Source organism: Lates calcarifer, linkage group LG16_LG22 (assembly GCF_001640805.2).
Source record: "Lates calcarifer isolate ASB-BC8 linkage group LG16_LG22, TLL_Latcal_v3, whole genome shotgun sequence".
In the NCBI taxonomy this organism is placed as follows: Eukaryota; Metazoa; Chordata; class Actinopteri; family Centropomidae; genus Lates; species Lates calcarifer.
The window spans coordinates 5,953,277-5,972,486 of NC_066848.1; the positions used below are offsets into that span (position 1 = coordinate 5,953,277).

General features: G+C 40.0%; 2 protein-coding genes across 2 annotated transcripts in view; both read left to right on the top strand.

Moving 5' to 3' along the window:
• The first annotated feature begins 1,678 nt into the window (after positions 1-1,678).
• kcnk1b (potassium channel, subfamily K, member 1b) lies at positions 1,679-9,987 on the top strand. Its single transcript, XM_018693226.1, has 3 exons — positions 1,679-2,221; positions 4,487-4,882; positions 6,983-9,987. The coding sequence occupies exons 1-3, from the start codon at positions 1,867-1,869 to the stop codon at positions 7,237-7,239; spliced, it is 1,008 nt and encodes a 335-aa protein (XP_018548742.1). The 5' UTR covers positions 1,679-1,866; the 3' UTR covers positions 7,240-9,987.
• A 7,710-nt stretch (positions 9,988-17,697) lies between these two features.
• Positions 17,698-19,210, top strand: part of slc35f3b (solute carrier family 35 member F3b) — a 46,225-nt gene continuing 44,712 nt past the window's right edge. Inside the window, exons 1-2 of the mRNA XM_018693234.2 lie at positions 17,698-17,882; positions 18,856-19,070. Coding sequence (XP_018548750.1) covers positions 17,785-17,882; positions 18,856-19,070 — 313 coding nt within the window. The 5' untranslated portion in view covers positions 17,698-17,784. The remainder of the gene's footprint in view (positions 17,883-18,855; positions 19,071-19,210) is intronic.

Sequence of the window (19,210 nt, forward strand, 5' to 3'; positions counted from 1 at the left end):
TCAGCGCTACAGTACTGGCGCCGAATGTGACATAATGTCAAGGGCCAACTGTCATGTTAAGCAGCACCCTGTCTATGTAATGATAGATATCTTAAGTGTGAATGCAATCAGTAGCCCAAATACCAGATTAACCTGCTGCTGGGCCCCTGCTGCCGAATCCCCCCGTTTTGTAACCCTCTGTATTCTTATACTGTAAGATGACATGAGCCCAGGTTAGCAATGTGTTCATCTGAATAAATTCAAATTAACTGAAGCATGTGCGCACAATGCCAGCTGAAACAATGGTCGAATTGATTTTTGAGATCAGGTAAATCAGCAGGCCCAGCCTCATGACTGTTCCTCATGGCTGTGCCTTCGCATTATGGGTGTTCTGGGGGCCCCTGGTGGTCTTGGGACATGGGACAGTTGGAAACTCATTCAATACCAGAGTATTCCAGGAATCCTACATGAAATACTCAACTACCAATATTTGCCAGTGTGAATCAAATAGGTAGGAGTCTAGTCATGATATGCGCAAAGCCCTGCTCAAAAGCACTGCATCTAAATATTACAGCTAAAACACTGGTGTTTGATTGATTATCAGACAAATCCAGCATAATGGGAGCTGGTGTTAGCCTAATAATGCAATGTGCCTCGACTTAAAGTCAAATTAATATAGTCCCCTTATCAAAGATTTGTTTAAGTTTTCGCTAGAGTCAAAGTCACAAAACCAACCAAAGAATAATGTGTGATTCAAGAGCATGAAGTGGTGACAGATTCAGGAAATATTACACATAAACCACATGGAAAACTACTGGGAAATGTAGGAAATTGAAAAAAAGACTGCAAGGAACAGGTTTCTCGGGATCATGAAGCACAGTGAGGTCAGAGCAATGACCTTTCTCTAACCCTGGAACACAGAAACAGCCTTCTTTAATCATGTGACCTTCTGGACCAGCACCACATGGAGGAAACATTACACCCATTCAAAATTCCATACACGCAAACCCCTACGTAAATCCATGCAAAAATGCAAAAGGGAAACAGTAATATAATAATAAAAGCCAGAATAACACATCGAAACTGCATCTGACGCGCAGTCACTAGGTCTATAAAATTTAGTCTGCTAATTTTGTGACTATCAACAGTAGCCTACACTGTAGCAGGCATATTTCATTAATTATTCAATGGTTTATGTTACGGCGTGTCTCATTTACAGCCTGTAGGGCCTGTTCTCCCTGAAGCCACGAATAAACCTGTCTATCCACGCCACAAATGTCTCTTGCATTTTGGACGCTGTAACTTCCTCCTAATCGCCTTCTTTGGTAACAAGAGAAAGTAACAATAGCACTGACGTCTCTCGATGGCTGTCAATTGAAACTGAAATACATCTCGACAGGTTACCTGGGAGGAGAGAGGGGAGCTCTTACGTCACACGGCCTTTGTCGCCACCACATCACTTGCTGCCTTCAGGTATCACTTGAACCTCGGGAATACGACAACTACTGATTCAGGAGCCTTTAACTTAGTGTTTTTCGGAAATAATATCGGAAATGGTGAGATTGTATATATTTTTTTTTAGAAATTAAGCCCAATTTTACCTATTGGTGATAAGATACTCACTTCAAGTGGAGTTTTTTTTTAGTCAAATCACTGTTCTTGTACAAGCATAATGATGACATTTCCGTACGCACCTGAAAGCCTCAGCTGCCACAGCAGGTTTCGCGGAGGGGGAAGAAAATCCTCATTTGAGCTTTGTCTGTAACATCCCTCTCTACAGGGTATTTCGGAAACAGAACACGTGAGGCGGATAAATTAATAACGTTAGTTCATTATTATATTTATCTTAACCCGTAACGTAACGCGGAGGTGACATACCTCTTGAAAATGCTCCAGTCTCTAGCCAGCAACTCTTGTGTGCGCTTGATACAGAGTCACAAATCGACGTGGTATTTTGTATCTCTAGTCTTAGGCTATCTTCTGTATCTCATATTCGGCGCTGTTGTCTTTTCTTCGGTCGAGCTGCCTTACGAAGATCTCTTGCGCCAGCAGCTGAGGGCCATTAAAAAACAGTTCCTCCAGGAAAATGAATGTCTAACCGAGGAGCGTCTGGAGCAGTTCCTAAAGAAAGCATTGGATGCCAGTAATTATGGGGTTTCCATCCTCAATAACGCCTCGGCTAACTGGAACTGGGACTTCACCTCTGCGCTGTTTTTTGCGAGCACCGTGCTGTCCACCACAGGTAGGTCTAGGTCATCACTGACACGCTCAGGATGGACAGTGTAGGTGATGCAGCGGACGACCAGGCGCGCAGCTTAAGACAGAATATAATTACACATATCCAAATCAGAATTAGTCTCAGATGGGCTCCTGTTTTGGCCTTCTCTTTCTCAACATTGTGTCATTTTAAGAAAACATCATTTTGTCTGGGTTGCAGCGTCTCTGATCCACCACTAGGGCCGTACAAACCTATGGCCTGCTGAATATATCAAGGCAGGTAGTGAAAACAAAAATGTGTCACATGCATGTAATAATGGTAAATTAACTATGATTTTACCAAAGGCATTTTCAATGTCCCTTCCTTTATTACTGATCAACTTATCCCAAGACTTCATTCAGGCTATAAAGCGGTTTCAACCACAAATGAAATAGCTTAGATGCATTTCCCCTCTGTCTGATATAGTTATTTAGATACAGAAGCTAAAGCTGTATGTTTTTATGCCTTCTTTTTACTTGGGCACAGTGAACACCGCCTTACACTCAGCACACCCTTTAACACAACATTTCTGTAAGGCGACAGCCCTCTGGCAAAGTATACAGTATGTTGCTGTATTACAGACAGAAGCAGGCCTATATCCAGTGTCAGGGACAGAAACACACAAACACGAGAAGGTATGTGTCAACATCACCTTCCTTTCCCCTCCAGGAAATCATATATTCTAATTCAGGCAAACACATTAGACAAACTCTTTTGTATATTTTGTCTGTAGGCATATGGACAGTTTCTCACAGCACTGTGCAAAAAGTCATTTTCTGTTATCTAACACTGTTTAAAAGAATATGACTTGCAGATACTTGTCAGGCAGCGTACCTAAGGAACTTTAGTCTGACCACATAGCAGAAGTTATCTGCGAGGTTTCAACATACATGATTGTGCAGATACTGTGTACAGCAGCGGCTGCCGGCTGCATAAAACATAACTTTCTTGTTTAAGTCTCAACAAAGGTCTGTTGATGGCTAAATAAACTCAACAGATCAAATACAGCCATTTTTGTCTCAAACTTTTTGCTTTTATCCTTTTTGATCTTCAATTTACCCTCTTAACCATGATATGTTGACACTTGCTGTCGATTATTGTTGGATATTCAATAACACCTTTGTTACGACAGATAGCATAGTTACAAAATATATTACCAGATGCTATCATGGCGTGACCTTTAATTCTCACCACAGGAAAAAGGGGCAGGAACCAGCTGGTAACTATATCTTGTTTTTTTTTTTTTTTTTTTTTTTTTTTAAATAAGTAGTTACATTGTGTTAAATAAATACCAAGCAGAAGGTGAAAATGAAATGTTTGGGCTGCTTCCTCATTTGCACACTTTTGTTAGTGAGCCCTGGTATTTTGAGCACTCTTGTCAGGTCCACTTCATGAGAACATGCTAGGTTTTTATAGCAATGAATCCTTCACATCAACATGACATAACTTCAAGCCAGCTTTACCTTCTGTAACTGAGCCTATACCTTGTTTAATGTCTGTCATTTTGTTTGATCACTCCTATATTTGATGACTGACTGTCTGTTCCTGTTATTTATTTTAGGGCATTGCTTCAAAGAGCATTTTGTTCAGTCAACCTACCCTGTATAACTAATGTTTAAATCAAATTAGCTTAAAATAAATAAGGCAGAAACAGGTTGAATTCCAAAACCTGGTGGATGAGATAATGTGCAGGCTCGTACACATACTAAAAAACAGAAAGACCACACACATTCACAATAATAATAATAATATGTGATTGGCACAGACAGAGACATTTAAGTAAGAGTTTGATTTTTGTGCTACTCCTGGGTATTTTAAGGACATTTTCCTATGCTTAGTAAAGTGCAAAAACTGAAATAATGCATCAGTATACTGTGTCTGAATTAAATTATGCTATACTATGAAGTACTTTAAAACATTAAAAATCTTCTCAGTAAACAAATACATTAGAACGGCAAAGATTACAGTATAGATACAAAGTGTATAAACACAATATATCAAAGTGGGTTCAAAATGAATGAAAACAGGTTGTGTGCCAATAAGTGCGGAAATAAGAGGTCATGATAGTTGCTAGCAGAAAAACATACCGCTTTGTTTACGGAGTATTTATGCAGCATGTTACCTTTTGGTAAAAGGAAGGCTCATTTCCATAAAATACACACAGACACAGTAGTATTGTGTAAATCCCTTTAGTGGGTAAATATTTGCCTGGAACTGAAACATTTTCTGTCATGTTTTGTTTTCGTACAGGATATGGTCACACAGTACCTCTGTCTGATGGTGGGAAGGCCTTCTGCATTATCTACTCAGTGATTGGCATCCCTTTCACCCTCCTCTTCCTCACTGCTGTGGTGCAAAGGATCATGGTGTTCAGCACACGGAGGCCGATCATGTATATCCACACACGCTGGGGCCTGTCCAAGCCGCTGGTGGCCATCGTTCACGCCACCCTGCTCGCCACGTTGGCCGTCTCTTGCTTCTTCCTCATCCCCGCCGCCATCTTCTCAGCACTGGAGGAGAACTGGAACTTCCTGGAGTCCTTCTACTTCTGCTTCATCTCCTTGAGCACCATCGGCCTGGGAGACTATGTACCTGGAGAGGCAGCTAATCAGAGGTTCAGGGAGCTCTACAAAGTGGGCATCACTGGTGAGTACTGATGATTCTTAGTATTTAGAGCTATTTCCACAGCAAAGTGGTGGTAGCTGTAAGGTCTAAAATGAATTCCTCTTCAGTCCGTCCTCATCCTCAATGAGATGTTTTTAATGGTACAGTGTGAAGCATTTTAAACAGAATATATCGTTGTCAAATAAAGTGTGACACTCTGCTCTGATTACTGTAACCAGAGGATATTATGGATGAGATGATGGGCACTCAGCAGTGATATTGTTAGTGTCTGTGTTTCAAAGCAGTGCCACATCTTCCATGATCTCCGATACTTCCTGTTGCAAAGAGGATATTATTGCTTTATTTGTTTGCACTGGAAGAACAGCACTTACTTCCTTATTGAGTTACAGAGCAATCCAGCAATAAAAGCCCTATAAATCCTACAGAATTTGGGCCACACTGCCTAACATGTAGTATAGTAATGGCCTCTCAAATGATGCCTGTTCCAGAGTTAATGTTGTAATGATTTGCTGATGTAAGATTTACGATTATGAACTTTGACCTCCCTAGTTGTGACACGATCAGCTAGGTCTATTTTTTGACCTGTGTAGTGAAAGTTTACATAAAAAGGTATTATGCTATGTGCAATATGATAAACACAATTTTTATTTTATTTTATTATTTTATGGACCGATGGATAAGATTTACTGCTTTGCTTTGCTGCTGACAGAGCTACATTCTGCTACATTCATTTTCCTGCATGTTTAAAGCCATGCAACGCAGTCTGATAAATCAAGACTGCGTTGCCAGAGAAAAATTGGGTCATGGCCTAAAGCAGAGCAGCAAGGCATTGATTGCATTTTCTGGGTGACATGTGCAGCTTGCTGTCAGCAGCGCTGTCAGGGCTAATAGTTGCTAGAATAAAAAACAAGTCAAAGTCAGTCTGAACCCACAGTTTTGACAAGCTCGACATGAATGTCGAATACTACTCCAGTCAACTGTCACCTGCATGTGTGATGTGGGCATGTGGTACACCCCAGCCAGAGAGACGTCATTCAGTAGGCACAATGTGTCAGTCTGTAGGAAGAGACATGGCCGTGACAGAATGTGTTTGTTTGTACAAACGACACCATTCACATTAGTACAACTTCCTCTGTGAAAAATGTCATGCCCATATTGGAAGTGGCATCACCGCTATCTGTAATCTATCTGTAATAACATTAGGAGCATTGACACAGAGGAGTTGATATTGAGCAGTTTGTGCAGTTTGCTGGAGTGATGATTTTGCCGGTGCCGTTCTGATAAGCAGTCACTGCTTTTGTGAGTTGCATTCAGGGTGTGACCCTATTCTGTGTACATACAGCTCGCTCCGCTGTCTTAATTGAGTCGAAACAAAAAACTCTTAAATGCAAATAAAAAGTAACATGTTACTTCCTGCAGAATACATTTTTCTAAAAAGAAAAAGGGATTCCAAATGTATTTAAAACCATTGCCAAGAGTCAACATGCCAGTGATAGTGCTGTATTCCTACTATTTTTGTAACTAGTTGTATAAATGGTGATAGCACTAACAGAGTAATTGCATTCTGGTTTATAGAGTTCAAACACTGAACTAAACACGCCTTGAGTTTCTAATGGGTTTCAGGGGGGAGGTTTTGTGTCAGATGCTAGAAAAGAAAAGTGACAAATTTTACTGCTAGCACTGAACAGCAAACATTCTCATGTAAGTGGAGGGGATTTCCAACACTGTCTGCAACAGTTTCTCTGCATTTCTCCTCCTGTCTGACCATTGAACAAAGCACATGCACTGTTCCTGTCAACATGGCTAGCTAGCTACTGCCCTCTTGTGTCTGAGCATATAAACAGCAGGGTTTGGGACAAGAGGGGAAAAAATGCATCACTTGTGTTTTTCCAACAGAGACCTACAGAATATTCTACACTAATACAATAAAAGTATGAAAAGTCCCGTACTTAAATCTAGATGAATATCAAGGTTAGTTTTTGCCAGGGTTTTAGAAAATGTGTATGTTATGGTTTGGTTTGTTTTTGATATACTGATACTTAATAATACTACTTACTGCAGCTAATTACTCAAACTTACTTTCCTCAATCCTTTTCTTTGTCTGTGTGTTTGTCTCTTCAGTCTACCTGATCCTGGGTCTGATAGTCATGCTGGTGGTGCTGGAGACATTCTGCGAGCTGCAGCAACTGAAGCAGCTGAGGAAGATATTTTACCTGAAGAAGGAGAAGCCACAGGACCGCCTCGCCATTTTGGAGCATGACCACCTGTCCTTCACTACTGTGTCCAACAGAGCCACACCGCAGAATGAAGACAAAACCCAGCCGTTTGTCAGTGTCCCAACTCTGGTCTCTCCCAATGACGATCCTATGATTCAGTAAACAAAGACAGAGCAAACATTTATTGAAGGGTTAAAATATGAAAGTATGAGTTGCACGCAAGACTTAAAGTAGATAGAATGAGAAGATCATAAGTCTCAGCTGTAGACATACTACAAAGCTCTGCCCTGCAAATTTTAGTAGTAAAAATAGTTGAGAGTATTCAGATCAAACAATCTCTTTTACCGAACCACAGTACTGACAATATAGTGCTATGCAGCAGAGATTAAATTTATGTACATTAATTAGTGAGAAAATTAATAATTTAACAGTCACTGTAAAGATTAAGTCAGTGATAAAAGAAAAGCCTTCTGCTGCATTTATGACTCACAGGAGCTAAGCTCCTTTATGACCTGCATTATTTATTGCACATTTAGGAACATTTTAGAAAGTAATTGGTCTCTTAAATCTAGATGAAATATAGCACAATTATCTGTAGTCTGTCACAAAATAGTACATAAATATGTATGTAGCTTATAAATAGAGATGCTTGACAGGTATGTGAAATGTACATAATCGGGTACAAGATGTAAAGTATAGAGACATATAGAATTAACACACCTCTGAAAGATGAGCCAAAGTGCAGCCAAAACATAAAAACAACTTTGAGGTCAGATTGTTTAATAGATTTTTTCAGGTGGAACTTTGACAGGCATATTTGTAAAGTATCATGTTGTGTTTTCTGTCAGTGCTTGTTGCAAACTCATCAATGTTTGTTGGTGGATCAGCTCTGAAATGCTTTTACTGGATTCTTTTCAGTTAGATTGAAAGAGTCAGGGGCCTGTTTTTCCATTACAGAATGTGGGTCACATGGTTGACTGAAAGAGGTTACAGTCAAACCTGAACAAAGCATCTGAAAAAACAGGCGATACAATTTCTTACAGTTTCACTATTACAACAATAAGTGAACTAATCTATTCTGCATCTAAGAATGTAGTTTTACAGTCTATGTTTTGCAGCATGTTTGGCTCATCGTTACAGAGGTGTTAACTATTCTGTTTGCACTCCACATTGTCGCATTTCATTGTGAGGGAAAATATTTGTCTACAGATATGTGTATTTTCTCAACATGTTGCAGTGCTATTTCAGAGTTGTCCATGTGTAGTGATAAGCACTATAATTTATTGATTTGTGTAAATGGCTTAATGTGTGCTGGACTGTGTGAAAAGGGAAGTGAGGTTAGCCTAGCTTAAAAAGGGAACCACAGAAGGCTGGCTGGCCTGTTTACTGTCAATAAAAAGAGCTCAGTTTGCACATGTACTGGAACCAGAAAAAAAGGAAAAAACGTAGGGATTTCTCTGAAAGGAAAAGGACATGGTTCCAAAGATTTGATCTGTAAAACAGGAGATATTTTCAGTGAAAAAGATAATGTTACTTATGTTGTGGATGATCTGTAAAGGCTTGATAATTGCTCTAAATTAGAAAAGAGCAAGACATTGAATAGAAACTATTTTGCTGTATTTACATCATTTGAATGTCAAAATGTATATTTTTAGATATAACATGAGGAAGGTTTACAAAATTGTGTTAGTAATTTATGAAAGTAATTCTGTACTAAAAACGGTGCATTAGGGAAACTTGATACTATAAATTCATGCAGCAGGAGTGCAACTTGAATTTTAAACATCCCAGTTCTGATTATCTTCCACATCTGTTTTTATTCTCATCAACTTTCCATAATTTTAATTTAAATCAGTGGATATACACTTGCAAGTCTGTATTGACACAGATATGTTTCTAGCAGGAGGCACAATGTTTTGAGAGAAGTACTAATTTTACGCCTTTATCCGTCCTCTAACACTCTGTTTGGCACAGACACCCACACACACAGTATCACATACTGCTCTAATGCAGGCTTATTTGTCATATACATTTTTTAGTACATTTAATAGAAAGACATGCATTTGCTATCAGTTTTAAAAATGTTTCAATCTCTGTTTGACGCTGAATTTCTGACCTCATCTTTCTCTGCTACATTGCTTCGTCAAGACATAGCCGCAGCCTTTTATAAAGTCTTGAATGTAATGTTTTATATGCTGTTTGCTACCGTTGGAATTAAGGCCTGACCAGGGTGCAGCATCACCTCTTGCTGTTCCGCTGGCTGTTAGTTTAGCAGTGACATGTTTTTATGAAACTGTGTGTACAGGTGAGCTGCCGGAAGCTATCATGACCACTTGCATCTGTGTCACTCACTGATCTTTAATATTGTATTTTATAAGTCAGTGGGATTGTTTTTTTTCACCAGTCTGGGCCTTCATTTGAACTGTGAAGCATTGATGCTGTTCGTATTGTCTGCTGAGACAAGGGAGAGCTTGAATTTTCTCTTTTACTGTAAGATGTTTCACTGTTTTGTAGATACATTCCATAGATTGATGTCAGTGCTTTGACCCTTCAGCATTACTGTTTTTTGTCGTCACACAGTTTGAAGGCGAGAGCTGTCAGGTAAAATAGTTCTAGTACTGTTCAGGGAGTAAACATTGTGTCAAGGATTACAAATGGAAGCACACTGACATTATTTATTTATGCTGACAAAACTGACACGTTTGGAATATTTGGAATCATAGGTTTCTGTACATATCTTAGTCGTAATGCATACAGTTGAGTATTTTAGTGTTACAATATCAACATTGTAATACAGGATTGCCAAGGAGCACAGAGGTTTTCTGTAAAAATAATTTCAGCATAAGAAGTGAACCCATGAACTGTAAAATATCAGTGTCTTAAATAAAGTGTTGGTTTATTATGACCTAATTTGACTTCTTTGTTTATTCTATGCTACTGACTGTATTATCCAGAGCTACTACTGTGCATATGCTCAGTGCCAAAAAGCAATGAAACCAACTGATGCAGTGATAGGTCATGAAGATTGTGCTCTAATAACAGTTTCAGCTATCTGCCTGCAGACACACACGTGATTATATAACATGTATTTAACATAAAAGTGTACTTCAAATGAATACAAGGGTGAGAGCTATGGAGCCTTTTGTACACACAAAACCACTTGGGTGAAATGGAAAGAAGAGCAGAATAAATTGCAATGAATTTGATTATCTGTAGGGTCTTGGGAACCTTTTTTTTTTTTTAAAAAAAAAAAAAAAGAAATAATCAAATTGTTGGTACTTGACTACACCATCTTAGTCATTCATCTGATCTTTGAATATGTAATAGAGATGGATGTTTAGCACATCTTTGTCTCCATCACAGACAAGCAGTAATTGAAGGTGGATGTGAATAAGAGGCTTACAAATATCCCAGCCAGTGATTAACAGAAAATGCTTTCTTACTTCAGCATAATGATTTGCACATCAGACTCATTGTGGCACTTCATGAAAAGAGAGGACATTGTCAGCTGTTGAAAGACACGGCTTTATGATGAGAACATGCTAAGAACATGACTCAAAGCTTTCAAATTTGTACAGCTTATATAAAGGTTTTGATATGACAATATGTGGCACAAAGAAGTATACACGCCAATAAATTATAGAACTAAATAGAATAAACAAAACATTCATATAGAATTTTTATCTCTTGATCTGTCAGTGTAACCTAATACCCTTTAACCTTAGCATTCATCCCAGTATTATATAGTATATTGTATTTTATGGCTATGGGAGGCATACATCTCTCTGAGGAGAGTCGTTTTAATTGGATATGTTTAAGGTGTTGGCCCTTTGCCAAACAAATTCTAAAGAAAGAAATGAAATGCTTTGTTTTATTCAGCAGCTGTATTTCTTATTGAACAGAAGTGTAATTACATCTGATATGCAGGTACCTCTTCCTGCAGAGCCACTGAGCTGACATCCATGTTATCAAGTTTAACTGCCGGAATAAAGATGAGGGGAAAGCCGCTCCAGGCAAAGTATTTATTGGGTGCACATTGTGAGAGCACAATTACCTGTGGGTGCACGGTAATTGGAAATAACTGTTGAGGATGTCAGCCAGTTTGATAAAGTACAAATCATATTCAGAATCAGCAGCAAAGAGCAGTTGTGTCTGTTCATTTACATAATATTATTGTAACTAATCAGACTGTAATCAGACCAGAATCCCTGCTCTAAAGTATGAAATCTGCTTAAATTTAATTACGTGCCATGCTTTTTTGTTGAAAAACCTGTTATAGAACTGGCTAAAAACACAACAACAGAATGTCCAAGAGCCACATACAACTTACTTCCTGCCCTTATTCAATTTGTGCACTGCAAATAGTGTTTTTGAATCAGGTGAACCCATTAAGCACAAAGTTTTTGTCACAATGGTCATCAGCTATACTATTCATTGCCTGCAGGTGGCAGTGCAACTTTGCAACTTTTTTACAGCAATTGTTTGATTTCCCTGTAGGCGTGTCTGCTGTCTTTAGTGGCAGATGGTGCTGGTTGGCATGGCATTAGAGCTGGTCTGACAATGACCAGTTCTACACAAGCCCCCCCCCCCCCCCCCCCCCCCGAGAAGAAACTGCAGCCTGCTAAATGAGAATGAGTTTTTGTGTTTTTGGGATTTGTAAAGAGAAAAATGATATTGAACAAGAAGAGGATCCCCTTGGTGGAAATTAGATCTTCTGCATGCACGAACAAAGTCTGTGCTTACAGCAAAATGAGACTGCATTTGCTGACTCCAAGAGATATCTACCCTTCAGAACATCACATTCTCTAACGCCCCACTGTTTCCCTCCTTTACTTGCTTTTAATTTGTACCCACGCACAACTTGTACATGCAGCTCGATTGTCAGTAAACACAGCCAGGCTGTCAGTCAGGAGTGTATCGGGGCAGAACAGGACTATCCCCTGAAGGCCAAGTGCAACACACCAGACTGAAATTTACCAGCCGCTTCTTGTCATTAATATTGCTATTTGATCTTTTTGCATCAGTTATACTCACAGGAAACTACCTGAGCCTGAGCTGTGAAGATAAAAGAATTCAGCCTTGTTTAAATCCTACTAACGAAAGAATCTTTATCTCTGTGCTGAAACTGAGAAATGCAGTGGTGCACAAAATCTAAAGCTATTCTTTAAGGAATACAGAGTGCATTAGAGTACAAATAATGCAAGACTGCTGTGTTGCAGCTTGCTGTGCATAGATCAAACACTCACTCCAGCAAAGCCCAAGAGTGGCACACACTGCAGAAACGCCCTGGAGTATATTGTGTAATGCTTGACATTTCATCAGTCAGGTTTTACAACTAGTCTGTTGTTGCAAATTTGGCTCTTCATATGCTAGCAGTCCAAGGACTCAGGGGTCATCCAGGACAGGGGGTGGGTTGGACTGGACTGGCATCTACCCTATAGCACCGCTTTCTGATGGTGGGGCAACTCTATTTATATCCTGACACACACACACACACACTGGGACTATGGGAATGTAGGAGGCCTCAAGCACCAACATCCCCACTGCCAACTCTGTAACTGCTCTCATTTGCTACTACAAACACGATGCCTTCATGTTGCTGATGTGGAGGGAGTTTTGATTATATTTTCCAAATGACAGTGATGATAGTATGGATTTACTTGTATTAAGGTACCCAAGAAATAACTACAGTGAAATATGGAGTTATAAATATGCATTTCAGATTGTGGTGATGCATTGCAGTCCTGTTCATATATATATATATATATATATATATATATATAGACATGCATGCAGCAAACACTAAGCAGGACATACACACTGCCCCAGTTATCTCTGTCTTGAAGAAGGAAGGAGAGAGGGGCGGAAGGGGTAAGTTGGATGCTGCAGCCACAGGCATCCTCCCTGTTGCAATTATTCTGCAGCGAAACCTTCATCTCTGCAGTGTGTGATGTTTTAAGAACATGGTCATTTATACAGATGCATCCATTTATCACATGCTGGATAACAAACACAAATACATGGAAAGAGGTACAGGCAAAAAATGTATTGTACTGTTGTTTTCCAAGAGTTCAAACTCTTCACACTCAGCAGCTCTTTGGAATGCAACAGTATGGAGCATGTTTTTTCTGTCTTTCCCACTTTGTCATCCCGCTAAGGCTGACATCCAGCTTAATCAGATCTGAGTGTGATAATCAGCTGAACAAGCATGTGAAAATGCTGAGAAAATGTTGTGGCCACTAATTAGATAACAAAAGGCAAAGGGCCTTGTGCCCTCCACCAACACAATTTGTATCAAATTATAAATACATGAAGGACCAGCACTTGCCATGTCAGTTATCCAATCCTATCAGAGTGCCTTTACCAGAATCTGAAAACGGCTTCCTTCTCACCAAGCCTTCACACCCCAAAACTCACTGAAAATAATTGGTTATAAATATTCAAAGGAAGCTGTCATTTGTTTCAAGTGCATGTCAGACTACCTTCAGGACTTGGAGAGGCACAGTGGTGAGTTTTGCCTCTGCAACATGCAGTGACCAATTACTCCCAAATCCCTTTTGGCAAATTGGGCAACAAATATGAAAGCAGACACCTTGTCTAAGACACAAAGGCAAGAGGATTTATGTGTGAAGAACAGCAGACAGATTTTCAATCTAATAAAGGAATACTGTTTTCATACGGAATACAACAGACAAAAAATGTGTCTTGCATTTTTAATGATATCCAATGCAAGAAAAAACATTCTATATATACTAACAACATGGCTGCTGAATGTCTAATGGTCAAAAATTATGTTTTTCAGTTGGAGGAGACCTCAGTTCAGCCACTGATTCTTTTTATATTATGGTTATGAGCAGAGCTTACCATCTGTGTTGATGAAAAACATTTTCCATAACACATTCTCTGTGAACTGTTGTGAAACTGTCAGCTGAGATGTACCTCTGAAGTACCATTTTCCTGGTTTCTCAGAGGTGTCTTTTAATATTAATAGCAGCACAAGTAGGGGGCTATGCATGGCTACTTCTAGAACTTTAATCATATATTTTTATCTTGTTTTCAGTTGTCAGCAAAACTAAAAAGGGAACATCTAAGAATGGAAATCAGGGCAGTTAAGGCTGGCCAGAAGAGAAGACAGAAGTTGCCAATCTTTCTTTCCCACTAGGAGTGTTCGCCTGGGCAGCTAACTGGTGCACAATGTTAACATGTAATAGCATCAGCAGGTCCTCTGATGCTCAGAGATTCTGCTTGTTACTCTCCAGCTGTGCATCAACCTTACCAATAATGGCAACTGAATAACAAATATACCCTAAAGAAATCAAACAGGCTCTTGGGACTACAGGGTGCTGATTCCATAAAGGTTATGTTTTCCTCCGGATGAAATAACATTTCAACAGATAATGCCTAATTCAGCAACAGAGCAATAGACATGTCTCTCTGGGTCATTACAATGAATTGCTCTCCATGCTGCCACATGCAAATGCAAGAGTCACTAATCAGCCACTGAGTAATGAGAAATAAAATGTTTACAAAACCTCTAAGTACTTAAATACACAGTAATCAGTGTGACCTTTTTTACTGGCTCACAGTTTCACTTCTCCTCCTGCACTGGCCAATCAGCAGTGGTCTGTCACACTGTTTCCAGGCTGAGAGCTGCATTAAATATTGATGGTGAGAAGAGAGAGGATTTACATCATATTTTTTAAAATTGTATGCAACTAGACACAGGAGGATAAGAGAAATAATGGGAATTACTGAGAAACAGCTCAAGGTTCCTAACATGCAGGCTGTTGTTTTTGACTGAACACGGAAGTGTACAGATTTTAGACAGAAACGGGCTAAAGGGGTGGTTTTGATGGAGAGTGAAATCTTGATCCTGGTCTCTCACTGTTTTTGCCATGACTACAGATACCACAAGCAACCTGGACACATGGTCTATATGTTTAGGGAAATCACAGGATTATCAAAACACCAACAGACAGTAAATATCCAAATGCTCTCTGAATTACTTTTAAAATTCTTATAAAACTGCAATAAAGAAGCTTAGATCAGAGCAAAAGTTTAAATGGGGCAAAAAGTACTTATTTTGATCAGTTATAAATACCACTACCTCCACCTGAATTTTACAGATCAACAATTCTGATGTGAGAAAACTTTAGACATGTTTTTCATGGCTGACATTTTGACATGTCAGAAAAAGCACAGTTGTTATTAAATAACACTAATAACATCCAAGGGCAAAGACCGGTTCACTGTCATTACATTTAATGGAATGGAGCTATTATAAATGTTATTAGTTAGAACTATGCTTCTCTTTCTATAATGAGTTGAAAAGCCTGTTGGAGCTTGTTTTATGAAAATGACTCGACCATTATGTGGTTAACAAACGAGCTTGTGTGTGAACCAAGAATTTGGATCATCCTCACTGTGTTTATCTTATGTTTTTTTGGCCTTGAGCTTTGGCTCTCATTTCATCTCTGATCCATATTTAGAAAGGAGTGCAGTGCCCTGTAGATTGGGGCACCAATTAAACCGTTATTAGAGGTCTGCTGAAGTGGAAGATGGTGTGCTGGATGGCATGAATGACTTGAATACATCAGCAATCCTTTTATATAAACTGTTTTGATATTTATGAGGTGTGTATCACATTGTGTAGTTTTGGCAAAGCAGAAGGTTGAACAGTGAGAATTGATCAGGCTTTGGCTGAGCTGTGAAGTTGAGAGGCGCATTATGCAAGATGAACCTGATCCTCTCCTCCCCAAGACTGTCGATGGGAGGTGTTGACCCTCTTATTGATGACTAGACTCCACTTTTTTGCTTGAGTAAGCACAGGTTCCCCCCACCTCCACCGTGTGGACATGTGAGGTGTCACTGATCAATGCAAAACCTATCTTTAAAAAAAACTGTCGCTGGTACTTGTGCTGCTCTCCGCAGCAGGAGCTCAAACGATGCCCTACGCAATGCAGCGAGTGGATCACAGACCTGGAACCTTTGGGCGACACTACCCCATTCATGCAAGGTAGAGCTCTACTCCTCTTCCTGATTGTTAGAACTGCATGTACTGATCAGGTTTATCTAGGAAGAAAAGAAAATAATACACTTCATCTAAACTTTGTCAGACTTGATAGATAAATATAAAATGAGCATGAAATGTACGTCATCTTTAGGCTAATCAGTGAGAAAGTTTCAATAAAATAAAATCCACATTCATTTGAGGACCTTGCAGACAGACTGAGTAACATCTTTAACAATGTAGCTTGCTAAGTGTGCTGCTAATGTTGCATAGTTCACATCTCTGAACACAGGAGACAAAGACAAATACTTGATTTCAATTTTGAAGTAGATAATAATCACCACCAGTGAACATAATTACCCCATTACTGGAAGCAGCTCTGATTGGATGTAATCAACCATATTCCTGTAATTGTCTTTGATTCTGTGGTATTGAACAGAAACAACATTTCTTCTGTTTAGTGTCTACATCTGCTCACAACACAGGCCTTGCTATCATCTTGAAATGCTGGAGAACTCCTAAGGCAAAGTACAGTAGATTATGAATAATAGACCACAGAGGACCTCAGTGGCTTGTGAAATCTATAGCCATAGTTACTAGAAGAAGTTGTCTGCTAACAGCACCTGCATGCCGAGACACCTTTACTGAAAAACATCTTCAGCAGCTTAGAATTGTGCAGTCAATATTTCTGGCATGTTCTACATGATAAAGGAAGCAAATTATTTTTTTTACATTCATGCAGCACAGCTATACATAAAATAAACAACAGAAATATTAGGAGGGCAAGACAAAAAATGGCAAGAACGCAAGAGCAAAGTTTAAGTATTGTGACTCATGTGTTGACAGAAATGCTCTAAAATTTAAAGGGGCGATTAACATTTATTTCCCAAGACATCATTAGAGTTTTACTGTTTGACAGATACCATCTAGATAGCCATGTAATACCATCTTTTATTTAATAGTCTTTTGAATAAAAACCCTGCACTACCTAGAACACCTGATGCTGTTCTGAGCCACAAATAACTGGCATGATTACATTAAAAATAAAACACCTATTTCACATGTGGGGGTCTTTGTCATCTTGAGCCAGAGAGTTTCGCTGTCTGAATGTGACAGAGACACTGCTGATTGCTGCATGCTTTACAGGTCACTTATTGGGCTTTTAGAGCCACAGAGCCACAAAAAATACTTTTCAGACACTTTAAATCAGTTGCAAGGGAGAGAGATGAGTCCTTACGTGAGGCGATATGTACAGACTGATATTCAGGGGCCACTAGGGGTCCTTGTGGGGCCAGAGAATTACAACAGATTCTGTTTTATCTTATATTTATGTGTATTTTTGTATGGACTTACATAAAAATGGTTGGGGCCCTCTGATGGATGTCTAGGTATTGAAGTGGTGGTTCAGATACCTCAGGTTAGAGGGATTACAGCTGGTCCAAATACTGGTGTGCATTTCAGACATACAGATGATGGTAGTTCTAGGTTAATCCGGCAGATGGCGCTGTTGCAGTGCCTCCAGGACCCAGCGGCATCCAGAGCAGAGCGCAGCCTTTTAATGTTGAAACAGTCTGTACTGTTAGTGGCCAGGCATATGTTTGTGGCGGGTGAGGAGGAGCGGGATGATGGTTCTTGTCTCTGTCAGGCTTGATGAGGATTTAGATTCGCAGTAGCTGCCCTGCTCTGTGGCCTTGAGGATGTACGGTGATGGAGAGGGCACGGTGTGGGACCGGGTCGGACGGCCCCACCGGGACTGTATGTGCTACCTTGGACCTCCTACTACTTTGATGCCGATGTAAGACATTTAAACTTTTACAAATACCTTGCAGCCGAACGATAGGAGGCAGGGCACACCTGTTGCGCACTTGATTTCCCAAGTGAATTGATAAAGTAAATTAACTTTAGTGGGCAGAAGTGTCAAAAATACTGGGGACAGCTGTGGAGCTCAAGAGTTATTTTCTCTCAATCGCAGTGATCTTTTATATTTTACTGAAAGCTGTTGCCTAGTGGTGATTATTTTAAGTCAGATTACTATTCCCTTTAAAAATATATTCGGTCTGTAATTAGGCTATGGCAGCATAGGGGGAATTTACGCACCGATTTTCTGTGAATGGGTCAGTAAATCATGTTTTGCTTTCACATGTTGACGGTTTCATAACAGCTAAGGGGCTTTCGGGTCATCCCTGTGCTACTTTGTCAAGTACATCACATTACAGATCTTTATTGGTGCAATATTAAAGGCTTCTTTGTTGTTTTATTTCACCTGCTGGGCACAGAATAACAAGAGTTAATCTCCTCTGTATAATAAAATTGTGTTTGATAGGCTGCTGTGTAGTAGGCTGGACGCAGTTTTGTGCTCCAGTGCCCATACATGAAGCCCGGAGCTGTCACAAGTGTCGCTTCTCCAGCACTACAAATCACTCACGATCGATTCATTAGTTTCAAATTTCTATCAGCCTATAATAGGAGTTGCACAATAGGAGTGCATTGTATACAACCGTTGCAGGACCAGTCACTTTCGCTTAGTGTCTTTCACACTGTTGTTGTGCGGATGCAGGGCCAGTGAAGGATGATGATTTCTGTACTGTACAAGAGAGGCGCTGCAGGGGCCCCTAACGCCGGAACATACAACACTGACTTCCCTGGCTTAGCCAAGGAGAACTCTTATCTTATCAAGTCATATAGAAGGTTTTACAGGCTCCTTTTCCCTTTGCCCAGCGTTCTCACTGTGTCTTGTAACGCCGCCACCCCTTGTTCTTTCTTCCCAGCGGGATGCGCAAGTCGCCCGACGTGAGCCCCAGAAGGCTTTCGGACATCAGCCCTCAGCTCAGACAACTCAAGTACCTGGTGGTGGACGAGGCCATCAAAGAGGACCTCAAGTCCTCCCGCTCAGTTGAGGACATCAACAGCGCGTCCATAGAGGAGCGAATATTGCGGATCACCGGCTATTATGGATATCAGCCTTGGAGTGCGAGCTACAAGAGTGAGTCAGTTTACATACACGGAGCTGTGAACCACTGTAACTGTAACATGCAGTAGGCTAGTATATGTCACGGCCAGTGAGAGGTCACGTAGACTACTGGCCCACACAATCAGGCTGTTAGACCTTGTCACACTTGACAC